The sequence below is a fragment of the Vipera berus genome (genome assembly GCF_964194415.1).
Source record: "Vipera berus genome assembly, chromosome: 1".
Lineage (NCBI taxonomy): Eukaryota > Metazoa > Chordata > Lepidosauria > Squamata > Viperidae > Vipera > Vipera berus.
The window spans coordinates 345,759,207-345,778,620 of record NC_138202.1 but is presented as its reverse complement, the minus strand read 5'-3'; the positions used below and the strand labels follow the sequence as shown (position 1 = coordinate 345,778,620).

The 19,414-nt window shown below is 41.3% G+C and overlaps 1 protein-coding gene across 1 annotated transcript in view; it reads left to right on the top strand.

Moving 5' to 3' along the window:
* MYBBP1A (MYB binding protein 1a) overlaps positions 1-19,414 on the top strand; it is a 79,628-nt gene that overhangs the window by 40,279 nt on the left and 19,935 nt on the right. Inside the window, exons 20-23 of the mRNA XM_081345679.1 lie at positions 2,408-2,542; positions 3,194-3,311; positions 4,908-5,039; positions 6,946-7,014. Of these exons, the coding sequence (XP_081201805.1) occupies positions 2,408-2,542; positions 3,194-3,311; positions 4,908-5,039; positions 6,946-7,014 (454 nt within the window). The remainder of the gene's footprint in view (positions 1-2,407; positions 2,543-3,193; positions 3,312-4,907; positions 5,040-6,945; positions 7,015-19,414) is intronic.

Sequence of the window (19,414 nt, the reverse complement as noted above, 5' to 3'; positions counted from 1 at the left end):
GGCTGCACTCTCCAAAAGAGTGGGTAGGTCGAAAACCTAAGTTTTATTTCATTCTAAAGGTAGTCTCTGACTTACCACCATTTGTTTAGTGACCATTCGAAGTTAGAACAACGCTGCAAAAAGTGGCTTACAATCAGTCCTCATACCCATGTTTCCCTGAAAATAAAACTGGGTCTTTTTTTGCCTCCTAAAGAGGCACCAGGTCTTATTTTCAGGGGATGTCTTCTATACTCAACTCTGCCACTGACAGCCCCACCCAGCTGGCCCACTTCTGACTGCATTCTGGCCTGCATTTTTCACTGAGGCCTTTCTGGAAGGCCTGTGCAGCCGAGCACCAAGCTAGGGTACTGGGACTGAGAAATGCAGGCCTGGCTGCAAAAGACACCACAGAAGAAGTGAGCTAGTGAGGAGAGGCCTGGCTGCAAGGTGAGTGAGTGCGGGGCATGTGGGGCAGCTCCACACCCCCACCCTAGCTTGATTTTTAGGTGTGTGCCTTGCCCCAAAACTAGGGCTTATTTTGGGGGTAGGGCTTATATTAGCCCCCACCCCCAAAAATCAAGCTAGGGCTTATTTCCAGGGTAGGCCTTACTTTCAGTGAAACAGGGTACTTACAATCATTTTAGCATGTACACTGTCACATAATCAGAATTTAGATACTTGACAACTGGCATATATTTATATTCGTTGGAGAGTCCGGGGTATTGTGATTGCCATTTGTGATTTGTTTAACTACCATGGCAAAAATGTCATAAAATTGGGCACAATTCACTTAAACAACTGCATTATTTAGTAACGGAAATTCTGGTCTTAATTGTGGCTGTAGGTTGAGGAGCCTCTGGACTCAGATTTAGTTGTGGCTAGAAATAATTCATATTATTATTTTCCAGTTATATTTTTAATAGCTTCCTTTTTCCATCATGTTAAGACACTGCAATTTGGTAGCAGTTTTGGAGTCCTCTGAGAGCTGAATACAAGTGCAGCAGCTGCCAACCTATTCTATACCCGGCACCCCTAGAATGCTTCTGATATATTCTTGTACCCCTTACAGAAGTTTGAAATAATGGCAACAAATTATGCATATACACTATAATTTTGAAAAGCCAAGTTTTTGCACCCCATGGAATATCATCTTGCACCCCCAGGGGGTGCGAGCACCCCCAGTTGGGAACCCCTGCTTTAGTGGATGACATTGTGGACATCTGGCTCAAAACCTTGACTGTGCCTTCTTCCCATTTCTTCCCTAGCGCTTTACCTGTGTTCAGGTAGTCCTCGACTTAACAGCAGTTCATTTAGTGACCATTCAAAGTTACAGTGGCATTGAAAAAAGTGATTTATGACTGGTGCAGTATCCCCATGGTCACGTCATCACAATTCAGACACTCGGCAGCTGACTGATATTTATGACGGTTGCAGTGTCCTGGGCTCATCTGATCACTTTTTGCAACTTTCTGACAAGCAAAGTCCGTGGGGAAGCCAGATTCACTTAACCATATTACTAACTTAACAAATGCAGTGATTCACTTAACAGTTGTGGCAAGAAAAGTCGTAAAATGGGGCAAAACTCATTTAACAAATGTCTCGCTTAGCAAAGGAAATTTTGGGCTCAGTTGTGGTCGTAAGTCAAGGACTAACTGTATTATTGCACCAGTTACATGGAATTTAATTGTATAATAATTTTATTTATTTATTTATTTTATTATATTTATATACCGCCCTTTCCCGAAGGACTCAGGGCGGTTTACAGGGTGGTTAAAACAAAAAATACAAAAGCTAAAAACAGATTAAAAAAAAAATATATCCGTCCCTGAACAAATAAAACCCCAGTTAAAATTAAAATTAAAATTAAAATTCTCAGCCTGGGCCAGAGAGCTCGAAGAGCCAGGTCTTCAGGTCCCGGCGGAACGAACGGAGGTCGGGGGCGGTCCTAAGCTCCACTGGCAGCTGGTTCCAAAGGGCAGGCGCACCCACTGAGAAGGCCCTATCCCTGGGTGATGATGATAATGAAGATGATGAAGATGATGATATTAGAAGGGACCTTGGGGGTCATCTAGTCAAACCCCCTGCTCAGGCAGGAAACCCTATACCATTTCAGACAGATGGCTGTCCAGTCTCTTCTTAAAAAACTTCCAGTGTTGGAGCATTCACAGCTTCTGGAGGCAGGTTGTTCCACTGGTTAATTGTTCTAACAGTCAGGAAATTTCTCCTTAGTTCTAGGTTGCTAGTTTCCATCCATTGCTTCTTGTCCTGTCCTCAGGTGCTTTGGGGAATAGCTTGACTCCGTCTTCCTATGGCAACCCCTGAGATATTGGAACACTGAGATAGTCTGATAGAAAAGCTGAGCAAACTGGGGATTTCTCTGTGATATTTAATGTTGTTTGTGGAATGTTCTTTTTTTTTTGATTTGTAGGAATAGTTTGTGTAGATCCAAGCAATACTGCAAAAATGTGTCCCCTATCCAGGAGGAACTGCACACCTTGCTGGAAAGCTTGGTGAAGAGAAGCTGCAAGCAGAATGACTCTTCAGTAGCCCTCTACTACTTCAGGTGAGTTCTCTGCACAGAGTATGCACGCATGGAGCGCCTTTTTAAGTTCTGCTTGAGTACAGGTAGTCCTCGATTTACAACAGTTCATTTAGTGACTGTTCAAAGTTACAACAGCACTGGAAAAAAAAGTGGCCTATGACCATTTTTCACAGTTAAAACCAGTATAGCATCCCCTTGGTCACGTGATCAAAATTCAGATGATTTGACATTGGTTTGTATTTATGACGGTTGCAGTGTCCCTGGGGTCATGTGGTCCACTTTTGTGACCTTCTGACAAGCAAAGTCAATGGGGAAGCCAGATTCACTTAACAGCCACGTTACTAAACCATTGTCGTGATTCACTTAACAACTGTGGCAAGAAAGTTTGTAAAACGGGGCAAAATCCATTTAACAAATGTTTCACTTAGCAACATACATTTTGGAGGAATTGCGGTTGTAAGTTGAGGACTATCCATACTGAAAGATGTCTATATTCTTATCCTAGAACCTGGAACCTAAACCTTTGAGATTGCAGTTAAGAAAAACAAGATATCTGTTCTCTCCTTTAAATAAGACGAAAGGACGTGGCATATATGTAATACTGATTCCTGCTGCAGAGCGTTGTATATTTAACAGCACTTTTCTTTGGCTGTTTGTTCATTCTGCTTTTAGTGGATCATTGTACCTTTTCCGAGTATTGAGGGGAAACGCACCAGCTGATGAAATGGCTTCAGAAGATTCTCAGACAAAAAAGAAAAATCCAGAGGGAGGTGAAGGATCACCTGGACAGGTAAGGGATTGTCTCATTTACCACCCTTGGGCTGAAAAACTCTGTCCTGCCAAAATGGGTATTTTGGAGCTGTCACAAAAAAATGCTTCCTGCATCCCGGTGCTATTCAACAGTCAGAACGTAGTAGAACCAGCAGAAATTTCCAATCACATCTGTATCTTGGCTGGATTGGTGAGGAATCTGATTCTGAGCTATCAGAAGGATGGCACTTTCTCCCTTGCTTGCTGAATAATATCATTATTATTTTTTAAGCTCTTAATGCATTTCAGGTCTGTTGCGAGCTGCTCGTTTTACCTTGCAGTCCATCTGCTGCTTCTGTAGTAATCTTTTCAGAAGACACTATAAGCAAAATGATAAGAGCGTAAAATATTTTAAATAAGCAAGAAGATACAGGTAATTTTACAGGTATTCTCCAGGTTGTGTCAATCTGTCCCAGCATCCCTACAGTCACATGATTGTGATCTGGGTGGCTGGCAGCATACTATATAAATTAACACTTACAACAGGTTGTAGCACCCAGCAATCACAGAGTCGCCATTTGTGACCTTTCCTGCTGGCTTCCCCAGAAAGTCAATGGGGAAACCAGCAGGGAAGGTTTCAGGTCTCCCCCACTCCACACCCTCCCCTCAGCTCCTCTGTACTTGCACTGTGTTAGCCACTTGTGCACTCCAGTGCATCTTCCTTGAGCCTTTTTTGCACTACCCTTGCACGCACCTGTGCACTCTCCCCAAGTCTTGCCGTGCCTTCTCCCCTTCATTCGTGTACCTCCGAGCACCCTCCCTGAGCCTACTTGCACCTCTCCTACACTCCTGTGCACCCACTCTCTCCTTAACACCACCAGGCAGCAACTACCCCATGCCTCACTGCCCCTTGCCCTGCGCGGGTTCACTGCTTTTCCTTCTACCCAGTATCAGTCATCTCAAGTCTTGTTGTGCTTGTGCTACCCTTGTCACCAGCAATCTGCCACACACCCATCCTCATCTGGCAGTAGCTACTTGCTTGCTCGCCAAACTTTTTTTTTTTTTTTGCTAACTGACTAGCTGTCAGAGGGAGCTCAGACAGGAAGGAAGTTGCCAGGACTGCTTGCAACTGCTGCAATTCAGTTAATGACGGCCGTTGGTAATGTTGCTAAGCGGTGCTGTCATAAGAATGACTGCATGGTATCAATTGCTGCTGTTAACTTGAAAGAGCTACGTGTAGAGCTTTGCAGACATTAAAAATTATTTGGATTTTGCACATGTTTGGCACTTTGGTGTTATTTATCAAATCATTGTTTTCGGGCTTCTGTGCAAACCTCTGAAAGGTGCCATTGATTTAAAAGTCTTATTAATTTAATGAGACAATTTGTTAAAGCTGTGGCATTTTTTTTCAGGCCCACATGAGGTCCAAGTCTGCTTCTTTCTAACAATTTTTTGAAACCTGTGACTGTGATATGCATTCCCTGTTTTCACACATTTACCGGCAAATGTGTAAATCATAGTTTTATTTTCTGCTTTGGGTCACATCTTGCACAGAGCTATTCTTAGTAACTGTTGAATTGTGGTAAAGATAGATGACTTGCAAAATATTTCATCCTTCACCTTTTTATCATTCTAGCATATGGAACTTGGCAGTGTGGATCTGGAACGGGTTACTGCTGTGTACAAGGAAGCTTTGAACTTGTTTCTGACAAAGCGCAAGAGCCCATTGACAGTAGCCATGTTTCTTGACCTGTTTGAACGCCACCCGGTAGGTAAAATGCCTCACTTTCCCATTTTCCACATCACTATTACAGGTAGTCCTCGCTTAATGACCACAATCAAGTTTGGCAACTTCATCACTAAGTGGCGTGTTCATTAAGCGAAACATAATGGGATTGCGATGGGATAGCAACCTCATTTCCACTTCTGTTGTTAAGCAAATCACCCACGGTCATTAAGCAAGACATATCACCATGATTTGCAGTTTTATTATTATCAAGCCAACTGTGAAGCACGTACTTGGCAGTCGTGTAACTGTCGGATGCTACTGTAATCATAAATATCTTCTGGTTGTGAAGCATCCAAATCTTGATCACATGACCATGATTAATGCTGCAACAGTTGATAATAATAATAATAATAATAATAATAATAATAATAATAATAATAATAATAATAATAATAGAAGAGTTGGAAGGGACCTTGGAGGTCTTCTAGTCCAGGCAGGAAGCCCTATATCATTTCAGACAACTGGCTGTCTAGTCTTTTCTTAAAAATCTCCAGTATTGGAGCACCCACAACTTCTGAAGGCAGGTTGTTCCACTGGTTAATTGTTCTAACTGTCAGGAAGTTTCTCCTTAGTTCTAGGTTGCTTCTCTCCTTGATTAGTTTCCATTCGTTGCTTCTTGTCCTGCCTTCAGGTGCTTTGGAGAATAGTTTGACTCCCTCATCTTTGTGGCAACCCCTGAGATATTGGAACACTGCTATCATGTCAGTCCTAGTCCTTCTCTTCATTAAACTAGTGTGAGGACTGGTAATAAAAGTTACTTTTTTCATTGCTTTTGTAATTTCAGATAGACGCTAAAAAAGGGCAGTCGTTAAATGAGGACTGCCTGTATTTGCCTTGGTAAATGCATTGCATGCTTATTTGTTACCTATCACATGGATGTGAGGAAAGGCATGTTTCGTTTTTTAACCAAAGAGCAGTCTTCCATATCTCAATTAATCTTCTCTAGGATAGTAACTTTGAAGTGTATTGGGGCTTCAAACCCCCTTCCCCCCAAAAATTCCCATTATGGCTGAAATTTTTGAGAGCTGTAGCTAACAGATTTCAAGGGAGCCTTTACAAGACAGACTAACCCAAGGGGTGGGTAACTATGGCAACTTTATGGCCTGTGGACTTCAAGTCCCAGAATTCAACCAGCCATGCTTCAAGGAATTATTTATTTATTTATTTATTTATTTATTTATTGATGGGATTTATATCCCGCCCTATCTCCCGAAGGACTCAGGGCGGCTAACAACAAAACATATAATAAGTACAGAAATCAAGATAAAAATAAAATTAAAATCATCTGTGCAATAAATTAAAATTAAAAATTAAAAAATAAATTAAAAATTCTAAATATAATTAATTGAAGTCCACAAGTTGTAAAGTTGCCATAGTTGCCCACCCCTGGACTAACCTGTGATGGAGCTGATTTTTCTTGTAGAGTTCCTTCTTGTAACATTGTGTCACATAGACATTGCACATACTGGACAATGCCTGTGTTGTCAATAAAACCAGAGAAGAAAAATCTTTTAATGCAGCATCCTGTTTCTCACCGGATATGAGTAAGGCATGAAGGAAACAGACTTCTCCAATGATTGTTTGCTCAGAAATGATATTCAGAATTGCTATTCAGAGGCAATGCCTCTGCATGTAGGGGATGTCTGTGCCATCCCACTTAATAATACTGTTTCTGCTATAAAATTTGCCTAATCCCCTTTTAAAATCCCTTTCCACCACATATTGTGACAGTGAATTCCACTAATTACGTTCTTCCTTTTGCCTGATCAACATCTCTGTCAATTGAATGTGGGTATTTTTAAGAGACTTTTTGTTGTCCATTCGCAGCATATATTTCCAAATATGGTTCAAATCTATTAATTGCCAGTCTTTTGTTTCCTGACAGATGATGTGCAAGCAGTTAATTGAGGTAGTTGTTAAGTCGATCACAGATGGGGCCCGGCAGCACCAGCAAGTAAGTGCAGATGCAAACCAATTGAGAAGTGAAAACGTGTTTTAGGCAGTGGGTGATCCGATGGAGATTATACACTAGACTTACACTGTCACTAAATGATAATTTTGTTTCTTAGCTTAATAAAATATTTGAACCTAGCCACTCCTGCTTGTAATACTTGCACCCTAGTGTTAGATAAACCAGGTTATTAAGGTTTTTGCATCTAAAAATAATTATGGTTTAGCATAATTTGTGAGCCCAGGTTACGAGTGAGTTCTTGTCTCATTCCTTTCCCCCTTAATTTACAAATTTCCTTTATGGTTGGTATTACACCTATGTCAGTGCTAATTATGATTAGCTTCTATCAGAGTCTCTAACATTTTAACCAAGATGATGACAGTTGCATTACAATCACATATGGAGCCTTAAGGTTGGGACAGGTTATGCTAAATGCTGTTTGAAGAAGGTTCTAGAAGATGATAATTCACAATTATTTTTCTTCCTACGCATTCTTCTGTCGGGCTTTTGTAATTTGTGGTCTGTCTTTTCTGATCTTAACCTGTCTGTTTCTTAATTAGAATTTGTAAATTAGCAAAATCCAATCTTGTTCATGTCTAGTTGCTAACTCCAGCAATAATGAAGACATAATGCTAAAAATCACAGTGAATACTTGGCGGGGAAGTGGGAGACACATTGTAGCTCAGTCCTACTTATCCACTGCCCAGGGTGGGAAAACCTCGGACCCACTGGATGTTCCCAGCATGTGTCAACCCTAATCCTTCTCTTCATTAAACTAGTGTGAGGATTGGTCATAAAAGTTACTTTTTCATTGCAATTGTATTGAGGGAGATGGGCGGTCTAGAACTATGAAATAGTAAAAGGTAAAGGTAAAGGTTCCCCCGCACATGCGTGCTAGTCATTTCCGACTCTAGGGGCCGGTGCTCATCTCCGTTTCAAAGCCGAAGAGCCAGCGCTTGTCCGAGGATGTTTCTGTGGTCATGTGGCCAGCATGACTAGACGCCAAAGGCACATGGAACGCTGTGTTACCTTCCCACCGTAGTGGTCCCTATTTTTCTACTTGCATTTTTACGTGCTTTCGAACTGCTAGGTTGGCAGAAGCTGGGACAAGTAACAGGCGCTCACTCTGTTACGCGGCACTCAGGATTCAACCCGCCAAACTGCCGACCATCTGATCGACAAGCTCAGCGTCCTAACCCACTGAGCCACCGTGTCCCTAGAACTATGAAATATAAATAAATAAATAAATAAAACCTCAGCCAACATGGCTATTGCAGGGGATCCTGGGAATTAGTTCAGCATCTGGCAGGCCATTGTCTTAAAAGTTCCTTAGGTGAGCATGACACAATACTGAACAACTGAGATGTTTCTCTCATAGTTACGGTATATTTCTACGTCAGTATGATTCATAATGGCGGCTGACCTTTTCTGCAATCTGCCTCCCTTAACAATAGTAATAGCATTTGGATTCATATACCTTCCATGTGATGATGTTGCCACGCCTTTGAACAAGCTCTTCCCTTTTTCTCTCCTCTACCCCGTTTGCAAGTTATAATTGTTGTTGTTAGCTGCGAAGTCGTGTCCGACCCATCGCGACCCTATGGACAACATTCCTCCAGGCCTTCCTGTCCTCTACCATCTTCTGGAGTCCATTTAAGCTCGCGCCTACTGCTTCAGTGACTCCATCCAGCCACCTCATTCTCTGTCGTCCCCTTCTTCTATTGCCCTCGATCTTTCCCAGCATTAGGCTCTTCTCCAGTGAGTCCTTCCTTCTCATTAGGTGGCCAAAGTACTTGAGTTTTAGCTTCAGAATCTGGCCTTCTAAAGAGCAGTCAGGATTGATCTCCTCTAGGACTGACCGGTTTGATCGCCTTGCAGTCCAAGGGACTCGCAGGAGTCTTCTCCAGCACCACAGTTCAAAGGCCTCAATTCTTTGGCGCTCAGCCTTTCTTATGGTCCAACTTTCACTGCCATACATTGCAACTGGGAAGACCATAGCCTTGACTATACGCACTTTTGTTGACAGGGTGATGTCTCTGCTTTTTAGTGTGCTGTCTAGATTTGCCATGGCTTTCCTCCCCAGGAGCAAGCGTCTTTTAATTTCTTGGCTACAGTCCCCGTCTGCAGTGATCTTGGAGCCCAGGAAAATAAAATCTGTCACTACCTCCATTTCTTCCCCATCTATTTGCCAGGAATTGAGAGGGCCAGATGCCATGATCTTGGTTTTCTTAATGTTAAGTTTCAACCCAAGTTTTGCACTCTCCTTCTTCACCTGCAACAAGAGGCTCTTTAGTTCTTCTTCACTTTCTGCCATTAGAGTGGTATCATCTGCGTATCTTAGGTTGTTGATATTTCTTCCGGCAATCTTAATTCCAAATTTTGATTCATCTAGCCCTGCCTTTCTCATGATGTGCTCTGCATATAAGTTAAATAGGCAGGGCGAAAGTATACAGCCTTGCCGGACTCCTTTCCCAATTTTGAACCAATCAGTGGTTCCGTGTCCAGTTCTCACTGTTGCTTCTTGACCCGCATATAGGTTTCTCAAGAGACAAATAAGATGGTCTGGTACTCCCATCTCTTTAAGAACTTGCCACAGTTTGTTGTGATCCACACAATCAAAGGCTTTAGCATAGTCAATGAAGCAGAAGTAGATGTTTTTCTGGAACTCCCTAGCTTTCTCCATGATCCAGCGTATATTGGCAATTTGATCTCTAGTTCCTCTGCCTCTTCGAAATCCTGCCTGTACTTCTGGTAGTTCTCGATCCACATACTGCTGAAGTCTAGCTTGTAGGATTTTAAGCATGACTTTACTAGCATGAGAAATGAGTGCAATGGTGCGATAGTTTGAACATTCTTTGGCACTGCCTTTCTTTGGAATTGGAATGTAAACTGATCTTTTCCAATCCTGTGGCCACTGTTGAGTTTTCCAAATTTGCTGGCAAATTGAGTGTAGCACTTTTACTGCATTGTCTTTTAAGATTTTGAATAGCTCAGCTGGAATACTGTCACTTCCACTAGCTTTGTTGTTGCTCAGTTTTTCTAAGGCCCACTTCACTTCACATTCTAGGATGTCTGGCTCGAGGTCAGTGACCACCTCATTGTGATTATCAGGGACGTTAAGCTCATTCTTGTATAGTTCTTCTGTGTAATTTTTCCACCTCTTCTTAATCTCTTCTGCCTCTGTTAGGTCCCTGCCATTTTGGTCCTTTATCATGCCCATTTTTGCATTAAACGTGCCCTTCATTTCTCCAATTTTCTTGAAAAGATCTCTGGTCCTCCCTATTCTATTGTTTTCTTCTATTTCTTTGCACTGTTCATTTAAGAAGGCATTCTTATCTCTTCTAGCTATTCTCTGGAATTCTGCATTCAATTGGGCGTATCTTTCTTTTTCTCCCTTGCCTTTCGCTTCCCTCCTTTCCTCAGCTATTTGCAAAGCTTCCTCAGTTATAATACTTTTGAATAAATATTAGATGGAAAAGGAGGAGCTGGTGGAGCTGCTAAAGGTTGCCTTGAACGTCTGGCGCTGTTGGCAATTCCAGTAGTTGTAATCTCAGAACGTGTCTAGAATGAGGAATGATGTAAGAAGATTGTTTTCGTGGGGGTGCCTCGTATCATTGTCTCTCTGGTACTGTTCATAAGTGCGGATGCTCTGCCTTCCAAATTCCACACCAAACAGACATGGATGGGATCTTCAGCCCTTCACCCCACTCCCCACTAATGTAATTTGGTTTCATTTTTTTGGCTGTTTCTTCTAGTCACTGGGAGATAAAGTCAAAATGGTTTCCTCAAATCATTATCTCTGTATAAATGCATTTTTCCCCTCCCAGCATGTTATGTGTATGTTTGTGTAGGGGGATTCTCTTATTTTTTCTTTCTTTCTTGTTTCCCCTCATTCCAGTCTTAATTTATCTCTACGTTGTAAGCAATTTACATATTCATGCTCAAAAGTACCATTAATTACATGGTGTTTCCTCCCAGATGAGTGAACACAGGAGTGGAGCTGTCACTCTTCCAGGGTTTTAGAAGGTATTTACTGCTGAATTGTTCCTGTAATTAAGATCAGAATGGCTTTGCATTAAATATATACATTATCTTTTTAATCACAACAATGCTTGAAATACTCAAATCAGCTTGATTGAGGCAGCTTACAAATATAATAAATAAATAGATTAGCAGTAGTGATTTTTAAATGCCTTGATTTGCTGGGATAATGTAGCTAAAAGCAAATCCAAATACTTAAAAATATACTAGTGTTTAGATAAAGGGTGCCTCCACGATTAATAGTTGTGTTCTGCTTATAGTAGTTGTAAAACTGCAATTCTTGTATGGCTTTGAAAGCTATTGGCATAGATGTTTCCACCAGTTGGTAAAAACATTTTGTGCACAGTATGGCCTCTAATAGAGTGAATTTTCACTATCAACCTTTAAATCTGTTCTGCCTGCTGCCAGGCATAGCTTTCTGTTTTTCTTCTTTGTTGTTCTAACAAAATGCAACTAGCACTTATAGTAGCAGTCAAAATGTGTTGATTTATTACATTTTTAAAAATTCCACCATTCTTCAAAAAAAAAAAAGAGTAATATAATTATCTTCGCCTCTCTCCAAAGCTAAAAGATAGACTGAGCAGAAGTCTAATAGATGCCAAAGAAAGACTAATCAATCAGTCAATCAACCAGTCAATCAATAGGCCTAATATTGGTTTTGAACCTAGGTCTTTCTCTCTTTCAATTCTCATATAGGTTGTGTTCATGAGGATGACATGCTTACTCGAGGGTAATGGAAGCCACTGTGTTATTCAAGCCAATTTGAACTATAAATTAACCACAACGTGCTAGGCTACCATGTGCTTAGCTACCTTGTGATCTGTTGTGTGCATACAGCCAGTGCAGAGGTTCACGCTGAAATAGTGTGTGAAGTGGGCTCTAAGTATTTGCTGCTGCTATGTGTGATTGATTGGCAGGTGGAAGCCTACATCTCTCCATCATCCCTACATACAGGAGTTCTGGATACATAAACAGAGGGGGAAAGATTGCTGGGGGCTCTGCAAAGGAAGGTTAATATGTGATCCCCAGCAGTGTACTCCTGCACACACCTTTCACCAGTGGCTGGAAGGTATGTCTGATCCAGACGGTCCCTTTAGCATCACTCCCAAGGGTATTTAAGAAAATAACATATTTCGAAACATGTCTTGGTTCATATAAGACATACCTGGGCATTTTGTGGCCCATGGGCCTCATCTGGCCCTTTGACTGTTCCTGTCCAGCCCATGGTGTCAGCATTGGTGGGGGCAGGGCATTGGTTGCATGGGGCGGAAAGATGTCAGTGAGGTTGTCAGACAGCGGAGGATAAAGCATCAGTCTTCTACACGGGAAAATTGGGAAAATTTAATTGCCCACCCCTGATAGAAGATTTCCTGATAATGAACTAGGAATATGGTGTTTCTCTATAGCTTGTCATCCATCATGTTAATAGCAGTAGCAATAGCACTTAGACTTACAGTATATACCACTTCACAGTGCTTTACAGCTATTTCTAAACTGTTTACAGAGTCAGCATATTGCCCCCAACAATCCAGGTCCTCATTTTAACGACCTTGGAAGGATGGAAGGCTGAGTCAACCTTGAGCTGGTGAGATTCGAACTGCCGTATTGCTGGCAGACAGCAGTCAGCAGAACTAGCCTGCAGTATTGCATTCTAACCACCGCGCCACCACAGCTCATAGCCATAGTTATGTCTTTTTTTTTTCAAATTGAGGGCCATTCTTATCCTTCAGGGGTTACGCATGCTCAAAAATGTAGCGTGGTCAGGACAAAAACTAAATTTTAATTTAATTGAAATGCAGTTAAAATTACAGTACAATAAGTAAGATAATTCAGCCCATATAGATTCAATCATCCTCTCTTTAGTCACACTCAAAATTAAAACTTGCTGGTAGAATCTGGAAAGGCACCGGGGGCATGGCATTGAGTGTGGAAGACCATATGTGCAGGACTCAGATTGTGCATGTCTGTGCTAAACTGGTTGGTTTAAATATGGTTTATTAAATAATCCATCATTGACTGACTTAACGAAAACTATTGAAACAGGTTTTTTTTAAAAGCAGCCAGTGGATTTACACAACATGCAAACTCAAACCAAACAAGCCACATTATGTGTTAGCTGTATAGCAAGCCTGCCCTGACTAAGGGGGCTTTAGTTGACCAAGAGAACTGGCAGAAAGAGTGATCCGGTTAACAGAGAATGTCTTGAGGAAGGAAACAGATCAATAACTGATTAGGAGATGACTTCATACTCTGTATTTATAGCCAGAGAAATCCTGATTCATTGAGATTTAGAGGTTCTGTGCATGCTTTAAAAAAGGTTAAATTGCTTGTATAAAAATTCAGGTTCCAGGGCATGTGCAATTTGTGCTTCTTCTTTTAATTTCTCAGCGAGTACATTCAACTGAAATCCTCAAGAGCAACAATATCTGATCTTTAAAAAGCCAAAGAGAGCCTAGCTCTAATTTCCTCCTTTTCCATATTTAATTAGCTCGCTCTCTTCCTATTTTTAAGGAAGCCGCCTACACAAGACAAGATGGAAAAGAGTTAAGTTCTGCTAAATGGAAAATACAGTGGCTTCAGGCCAGACAAGCTCTTAAGCTATTTTAATTTGCAGAGAGCCAATTGATCATTTTCTCTCTCTTTTTAAAACTCAGGAGAACCAAATCTGTTGCACTTAGTTGCTTCTTTGATTCAGTTAACCTTCTGTTTCACTCCTAGAATGTCAACATTCGTTATACGGGAAAAGGCAAAATGGTCATGTGGTACCTCTGAAGCCTGCCAATTGTTATTTAATTTTTTTAGACACACATCCCTTTTCACCCCTTTGGTGTGGTCTGTGTCATCCTCAATCATGGGTCCCCTCCCAGAGACCTGCGAGTTTTGAAAAGTTCCTCAGAGTACAAGTATTCCTCGACTTACAACTATTTGTATAGTGACCGAAGTTATAATGGCACTGGAAAAAGTGACTCATGACCGTTTTTCACACTTACATTGCAGCGTTCCCATGATGACATAATCAGAATTGGGATGTTTGGCATCTGGCGTGTATTTATGACAGTTGCAGGGTCCCAGGGTCATGTGATCACCGTTTGCAACCTGCTGACGAGCAAAGTCAATGGGGAAGCCAGATTCATTTAGCAACCATGTTACTAACATAAAAACTGCAGTGATTCACTTACCAGCAGTGGCAAGGAAGGTCGTAAAATGGGGCAAAACTCATTTAACAACTGTCTTGTTTAGCAACAGAAATTTTGGGCTCAGTTGTTGTAAGTCAAGGTCTACCCGCATCCTAGCTGTTCCTAGCATTGCACTTTACTAGAGCTCTGATGTCGTTCCTGGGATCTGTTGGAGTCCTTCTCCCGGCTTAGGAATCACAGGCCCAAGTGCTCCTTCCACCCTTTGGCCTTTTCTTTTCACATCCTCTCTAATTCCTCCTTCAGGTCCTGGAACTTCTCAAGCTGAGCTTGTCGATCAGAAGGTCGTCAGTTTGGCAGGTCAAATCCCAAGTGCCGTATAACAGAGTGAGCGCCTATTACTCGTCCCAGCTTCTGCCAACCTAGCAGTTCGAAAGCACATAAAAATGCAAGTAGAAAAATAGGGACCACTATGATGGGAAGGTAACAGCGTTCCGTGCGCCTTTGGCGTCTAGTCATGCCGGCCACATGACCATGGAGTTGTCCTCGGACAATTGCTGGCTCTTCGGCTTTGAAACGGAGATGAGCACCGGCCCCTAGAGTCGGAAATGACTAGCACGCATGTACGGGGGAACCTTTACCTTTACCTTTACCTTTTTTTTACATCTATCGTTACCGCTGTCTTCTAGTTCTTGTGTACTGCAAAGTTAACTCAGCCTTCCATCCTTCCGGGGTCGGTAAAATGAGGACCCAGATTGTTGGAGGGGGGGGCAATATGCTGACTCTGTAAACTGCTTAGAGAGGGCTGTAAAATAGTGTGAAGCGGTATATAAGTAAGTGCTATTGCTGCCTAATTGTCTACTACTGTAGTGGCTATATGGCATAGTGGTTAGAGCACTGCATTTGACATGGGAGACTGAGGTTCAAATCCTGGCTGGTACCTACCTTACCAGTAGAGGTCCGTGAGCAAAGACCCCTTAATGCTTCTCCTGCCTACCTCAAAATATGTGGGAGATGCATACTAGGAGAGAGTATGCAAACTCAAATGTCCCCAGATTAACAAGGTTTGCATCAGATGGTGGGACACCAGGACATCTGATGATAAGTGGGCTGCTGGAACAAGTATACAGGACACATATCTCCGTGTGCAATAAAAATAAGGTTTATTCACAAGAAAGGGTTACAAATTGCAATTCTTGCCATTGTCACTTTAATAACTTTCTTGAAATAGGACATGTTTTATTTTCATATAGGCCATAGAAGATTAATCTAGCCTTCTCCATAAACTGCAGTTACACTGATCATGCTTGAATCTCTTTTTCTTAAAAGAGTCCTTTTGTTTGTGATAATCAGTTTAAGTTGACAAAAAGTAAGAATTGGGGAGAAGTTTATTCCAGACATGTTCTTAATGTAATCTTAATCAACCCTACCTATCAGCGCAAATTGGGCTGCAATATATGTTTCAATGTGTGTGCTTCAGATATTTCAGTGTTGTTCAGAATTTAAAAATTGTACACATGAATTTGCATTTTAGGCTGAAATACAAACAAAAAGATGTTATTAGGGATGAGAAAAAATGTTTTGGCTTCTTAAAACTGACATTTATTATTAGCAGCTGAACTGTAATCCAGGATACATTATGCTGTAATAAAATTGTTAGTTTTTAAGTGCCACAAAATTCTCACTTGTTATTACTAATCTGAAGTTGGATGAAGGACAACTGAGCTCCCATAAAAATGGATCACTGAATCGCCCTTTATTCTTTTCATATGTATGTTTCTGTAATTTTTTTTAATCCCATTTATAATGTCTTTCATTCTTCCAATGTAATCTGCAATTTATGCCTGCTTGTTCTTCAGCATAAAGATTTCTCTCTTCATCCTGAATAGTATGCAAAAGCATAGTTGGCAGTTGATTATGTTTGTGTCACATTAGTTGATCTACTCTTTAGCAAGACAAACATTGTTGCTTTACAGTTAGTCCTTGACTTATGACCAGTCACTTAGTGACCGTTTGAAGTTATGACAAACTTACCTTGGGGTTACTTATATTCCAGATTTTAAGTGCCAACTGTCTCCCCCCGCCCCCGGTCATGTGACCGAACTTTGTGTGCTTGGCAGCATAGCCATATTTATGGCCGTTTGCAGTGTCCTGTGTCCTGTGATCATATTTTATGATGGTTTTGTTGAAAATGGCACTTTCCAGTTTTTGGCCAAACTGTACCCATAGAAAACTATTGCTTTGCTTAATGACTGTGATGTTTGCTTAATGACCATTGCAAATAAGGCAAAGTTGTAAAAAGCGACTTCACGACTTACGACTGTGATGGGCAGGTTCCATTGTGGGACTACCTATGGTCCCCCTCCCCACAAGCCTGTTCTTTGTCATTTTTCTAGCAAACCTTGATCCAGTTGAGTGGCTTCTAGAAGTTTCTTGAAGTGCTCCCAGCACAGTACAGATAGTCCTCAATTTATGACCACAATTGAGCCCCCAAATTTCCAGTGCTAAGTAAAACAGTTGTTAAGTGAGTTTTGGCCCATGTTATGACCTTTTTAGGGATGCGGTGGCTCAGTGGGTTAGGACCCCGAGCTTGTCGATCAGAAGGTCAGCAGTTTGGCGGGTCGAATCCTGAGTGCCATGTAACAGAATGAGCGCCTGTTACTTGTCCCAGCTTCTGCCAACCTAGCAGTTCGAAAGCACGTAAAAATGCAAGTAGAAAAATAGGGACCACTACGGTGGGAAGGTAACAGCGCTCCGTGCGCCTTTGGCGTCTAGTGATGCCGGCCACATGACCACGGAGACATCCTCGGACAAGCGCTGGCTCTTCGGCTTTGAAACGGAGATGAGCACTGGCCCCTAGAGTTGGAAACGACTGGCACGCATGTGTGGGGGAACCTTTACCTTTATGACCTTTTTGCATAGTTGTTAAGTGTGTGAGTGCGTTTGTTAAGTTAGTAAAATGGTTATTAAGTGAATATGGCTTCCCCATTGACTTTGCTTGTCAGAAGGTCGCAAAAAGTGATCACATAACCCGGGACACTGCAGCTGTCATAATATATCAATTGCCAAATATCTGAATTTTGATCACGTGACCACGGGGATGCTGCAATGGTAGTAAGTGGGGACAATGGTCATAAGTCACTTTTTCCAGAGCCGTTTAGTGACTTCTAACGGTCATAAAACAAACGGTTGTAAGTCAATGATTACCTGTAGTTTATATCTCAGGATATTGCTGTGACTTGTATTGTTTTTATTCTTACTGAGGTATAGCTTATCTTTTAGGCCCATTTGTACAATTTCAGAGCTGGGCTTTGTTTAGATAAGGTTTTCCAAAGCAGCCTTATCTTCATGGCCACAGATTGCCAAGACTAATGAGAATTTGGAGCAAAAGGAAAAAAGAAAAAAAAAGGAATGATTGCTCACTGAACCCTGGCTAGCCTGTCTCTCAACAGACAAAATCCACTTTATTAAAGTGTCCAGGTAGTTTACAGGTACTTACATGGCTGAATAATTTCTCTAACCTGTCAGAATTATATTCAGGCATAGAGAGCTGGTTTTTTTTAAAATGATATGAGCTTGACAAGAATCTATACTGGCACTGTAGGTGGCAGGAGCATTAATCCATTAAAATATATTTACTTTGTTAGAATGTCAAGTATAGGTTGACATATTGAAGGGCCTCTAAGGAAAATTGCTCAGAGGTTTTATGTTCAGCCCCTCATTTTACATCAAGACCTCACTGGCAATGGAGAATATTTTGAGTAGACTTCTGCTGGTTTGTCCTTTCAATATCAGAGCCATCAATGAAACCATATGCAGAATATCTGTGGTTAGTATCAGATATTTGACTGTGTTTAAAACAGACCTGCAAAGATAAATTCTCCAAGCATCAGCTAAGAGAGACAAATTGATCAAAAAGTTCTGAATTGTAGCTAATACACGTGTACATGTATTTATTGGACACAAGTTATCAAAATCACGAGAAATAGTAGGTGCAGTTTATTATCTTTTTCAAGCTGTTTAATAATTCTGGCACTATAAATGAGATTTCTCCTCGTTTTATCCTTAACAACAATTCTGTGAAATAGTCAGGGCTCAGAGATGCTGTATGGCTAAAGTTAACTAACAAGCTAACTAACAAGTTTACTACAATGTAAGGAACAGCATTTGAATGAGGATTTGAATTTAACCATAATTATTATTGCACTGGAATGTGTACGTTTGTACAAATAGTCCCTGACTTACAACCATTTGTTTAGTGACCCTTCAAATTTAACAACAGCAGTGAAAAAACGTGACTTTATAATTGTTTTTCACGTTTATGACTGTTGCAGCATCCCTATGGTCATGTGATCAAAATTCAGATGCTTGGCAAATGATTTATATAAATGATGATGATGATGATGACAAATTTGCATTGACAAATTCGCCATTACTCAATTGCAAAAGGCGGCCTTACTAGGAACTGCTTCCATCCTGTGACGATATCTATAATACCATCAAACATCCACATCTGCCTATCCCAGGTCCTTGGTAAGGACTCAATAGGTAGACAAAAATGCCAAATCCAGTCTGAACATCTGGCTGACTGTGCGATGTTCAACAACAATAATAATAAAGTTGGAAGGGACCTTGAAGGTCATGTAGTCCAACCCCCTGCTCAGGCAGGAAACCCTATGCCATTTCAGACCTTCTTAAAGAGACTGCAGTGTCCCAGGATCATGTGATGACATTTTGCGACCTGAATTGGGGAAGCCAGATTCACTTAACAACCGTGTTACTGATTTAATAACTGCAGTGATTCGCTTGACATCCATGGCAACAAAGATTGCAAAATGTGGCAAAACTCACTTAACAGCTATCTCGCTTAGCAACAGAAAAGTTGGGTTGTGGTTGTAAGTTGAGGACTACCTGTGTAATTTGAGAATTGGTGTCAGCTGTATGGAAATGCTTTTCACATTTTTCTGAATATTGGGCTCCTGTTTAAATGTAGATTCCAGCCAGTTCCCAGAAAGCAGGTGGTCCTTGACTTAGGACCACACTTGAACCCACAATTTGTGTTGCTAAGTGAGACAGTTATTAAGTGCATTTTGTCTCATTTTATGACCTTTCTTGCCACAGTTGTTTGGTGAATCACTGCAGCTATTAAATTAGTAGTACAGTATAGTGGTGGCTCAGTGGGTTAGGACGCTGAGCTTGTTGATCAGAAGGTCGGCAGTTTGGTGGGT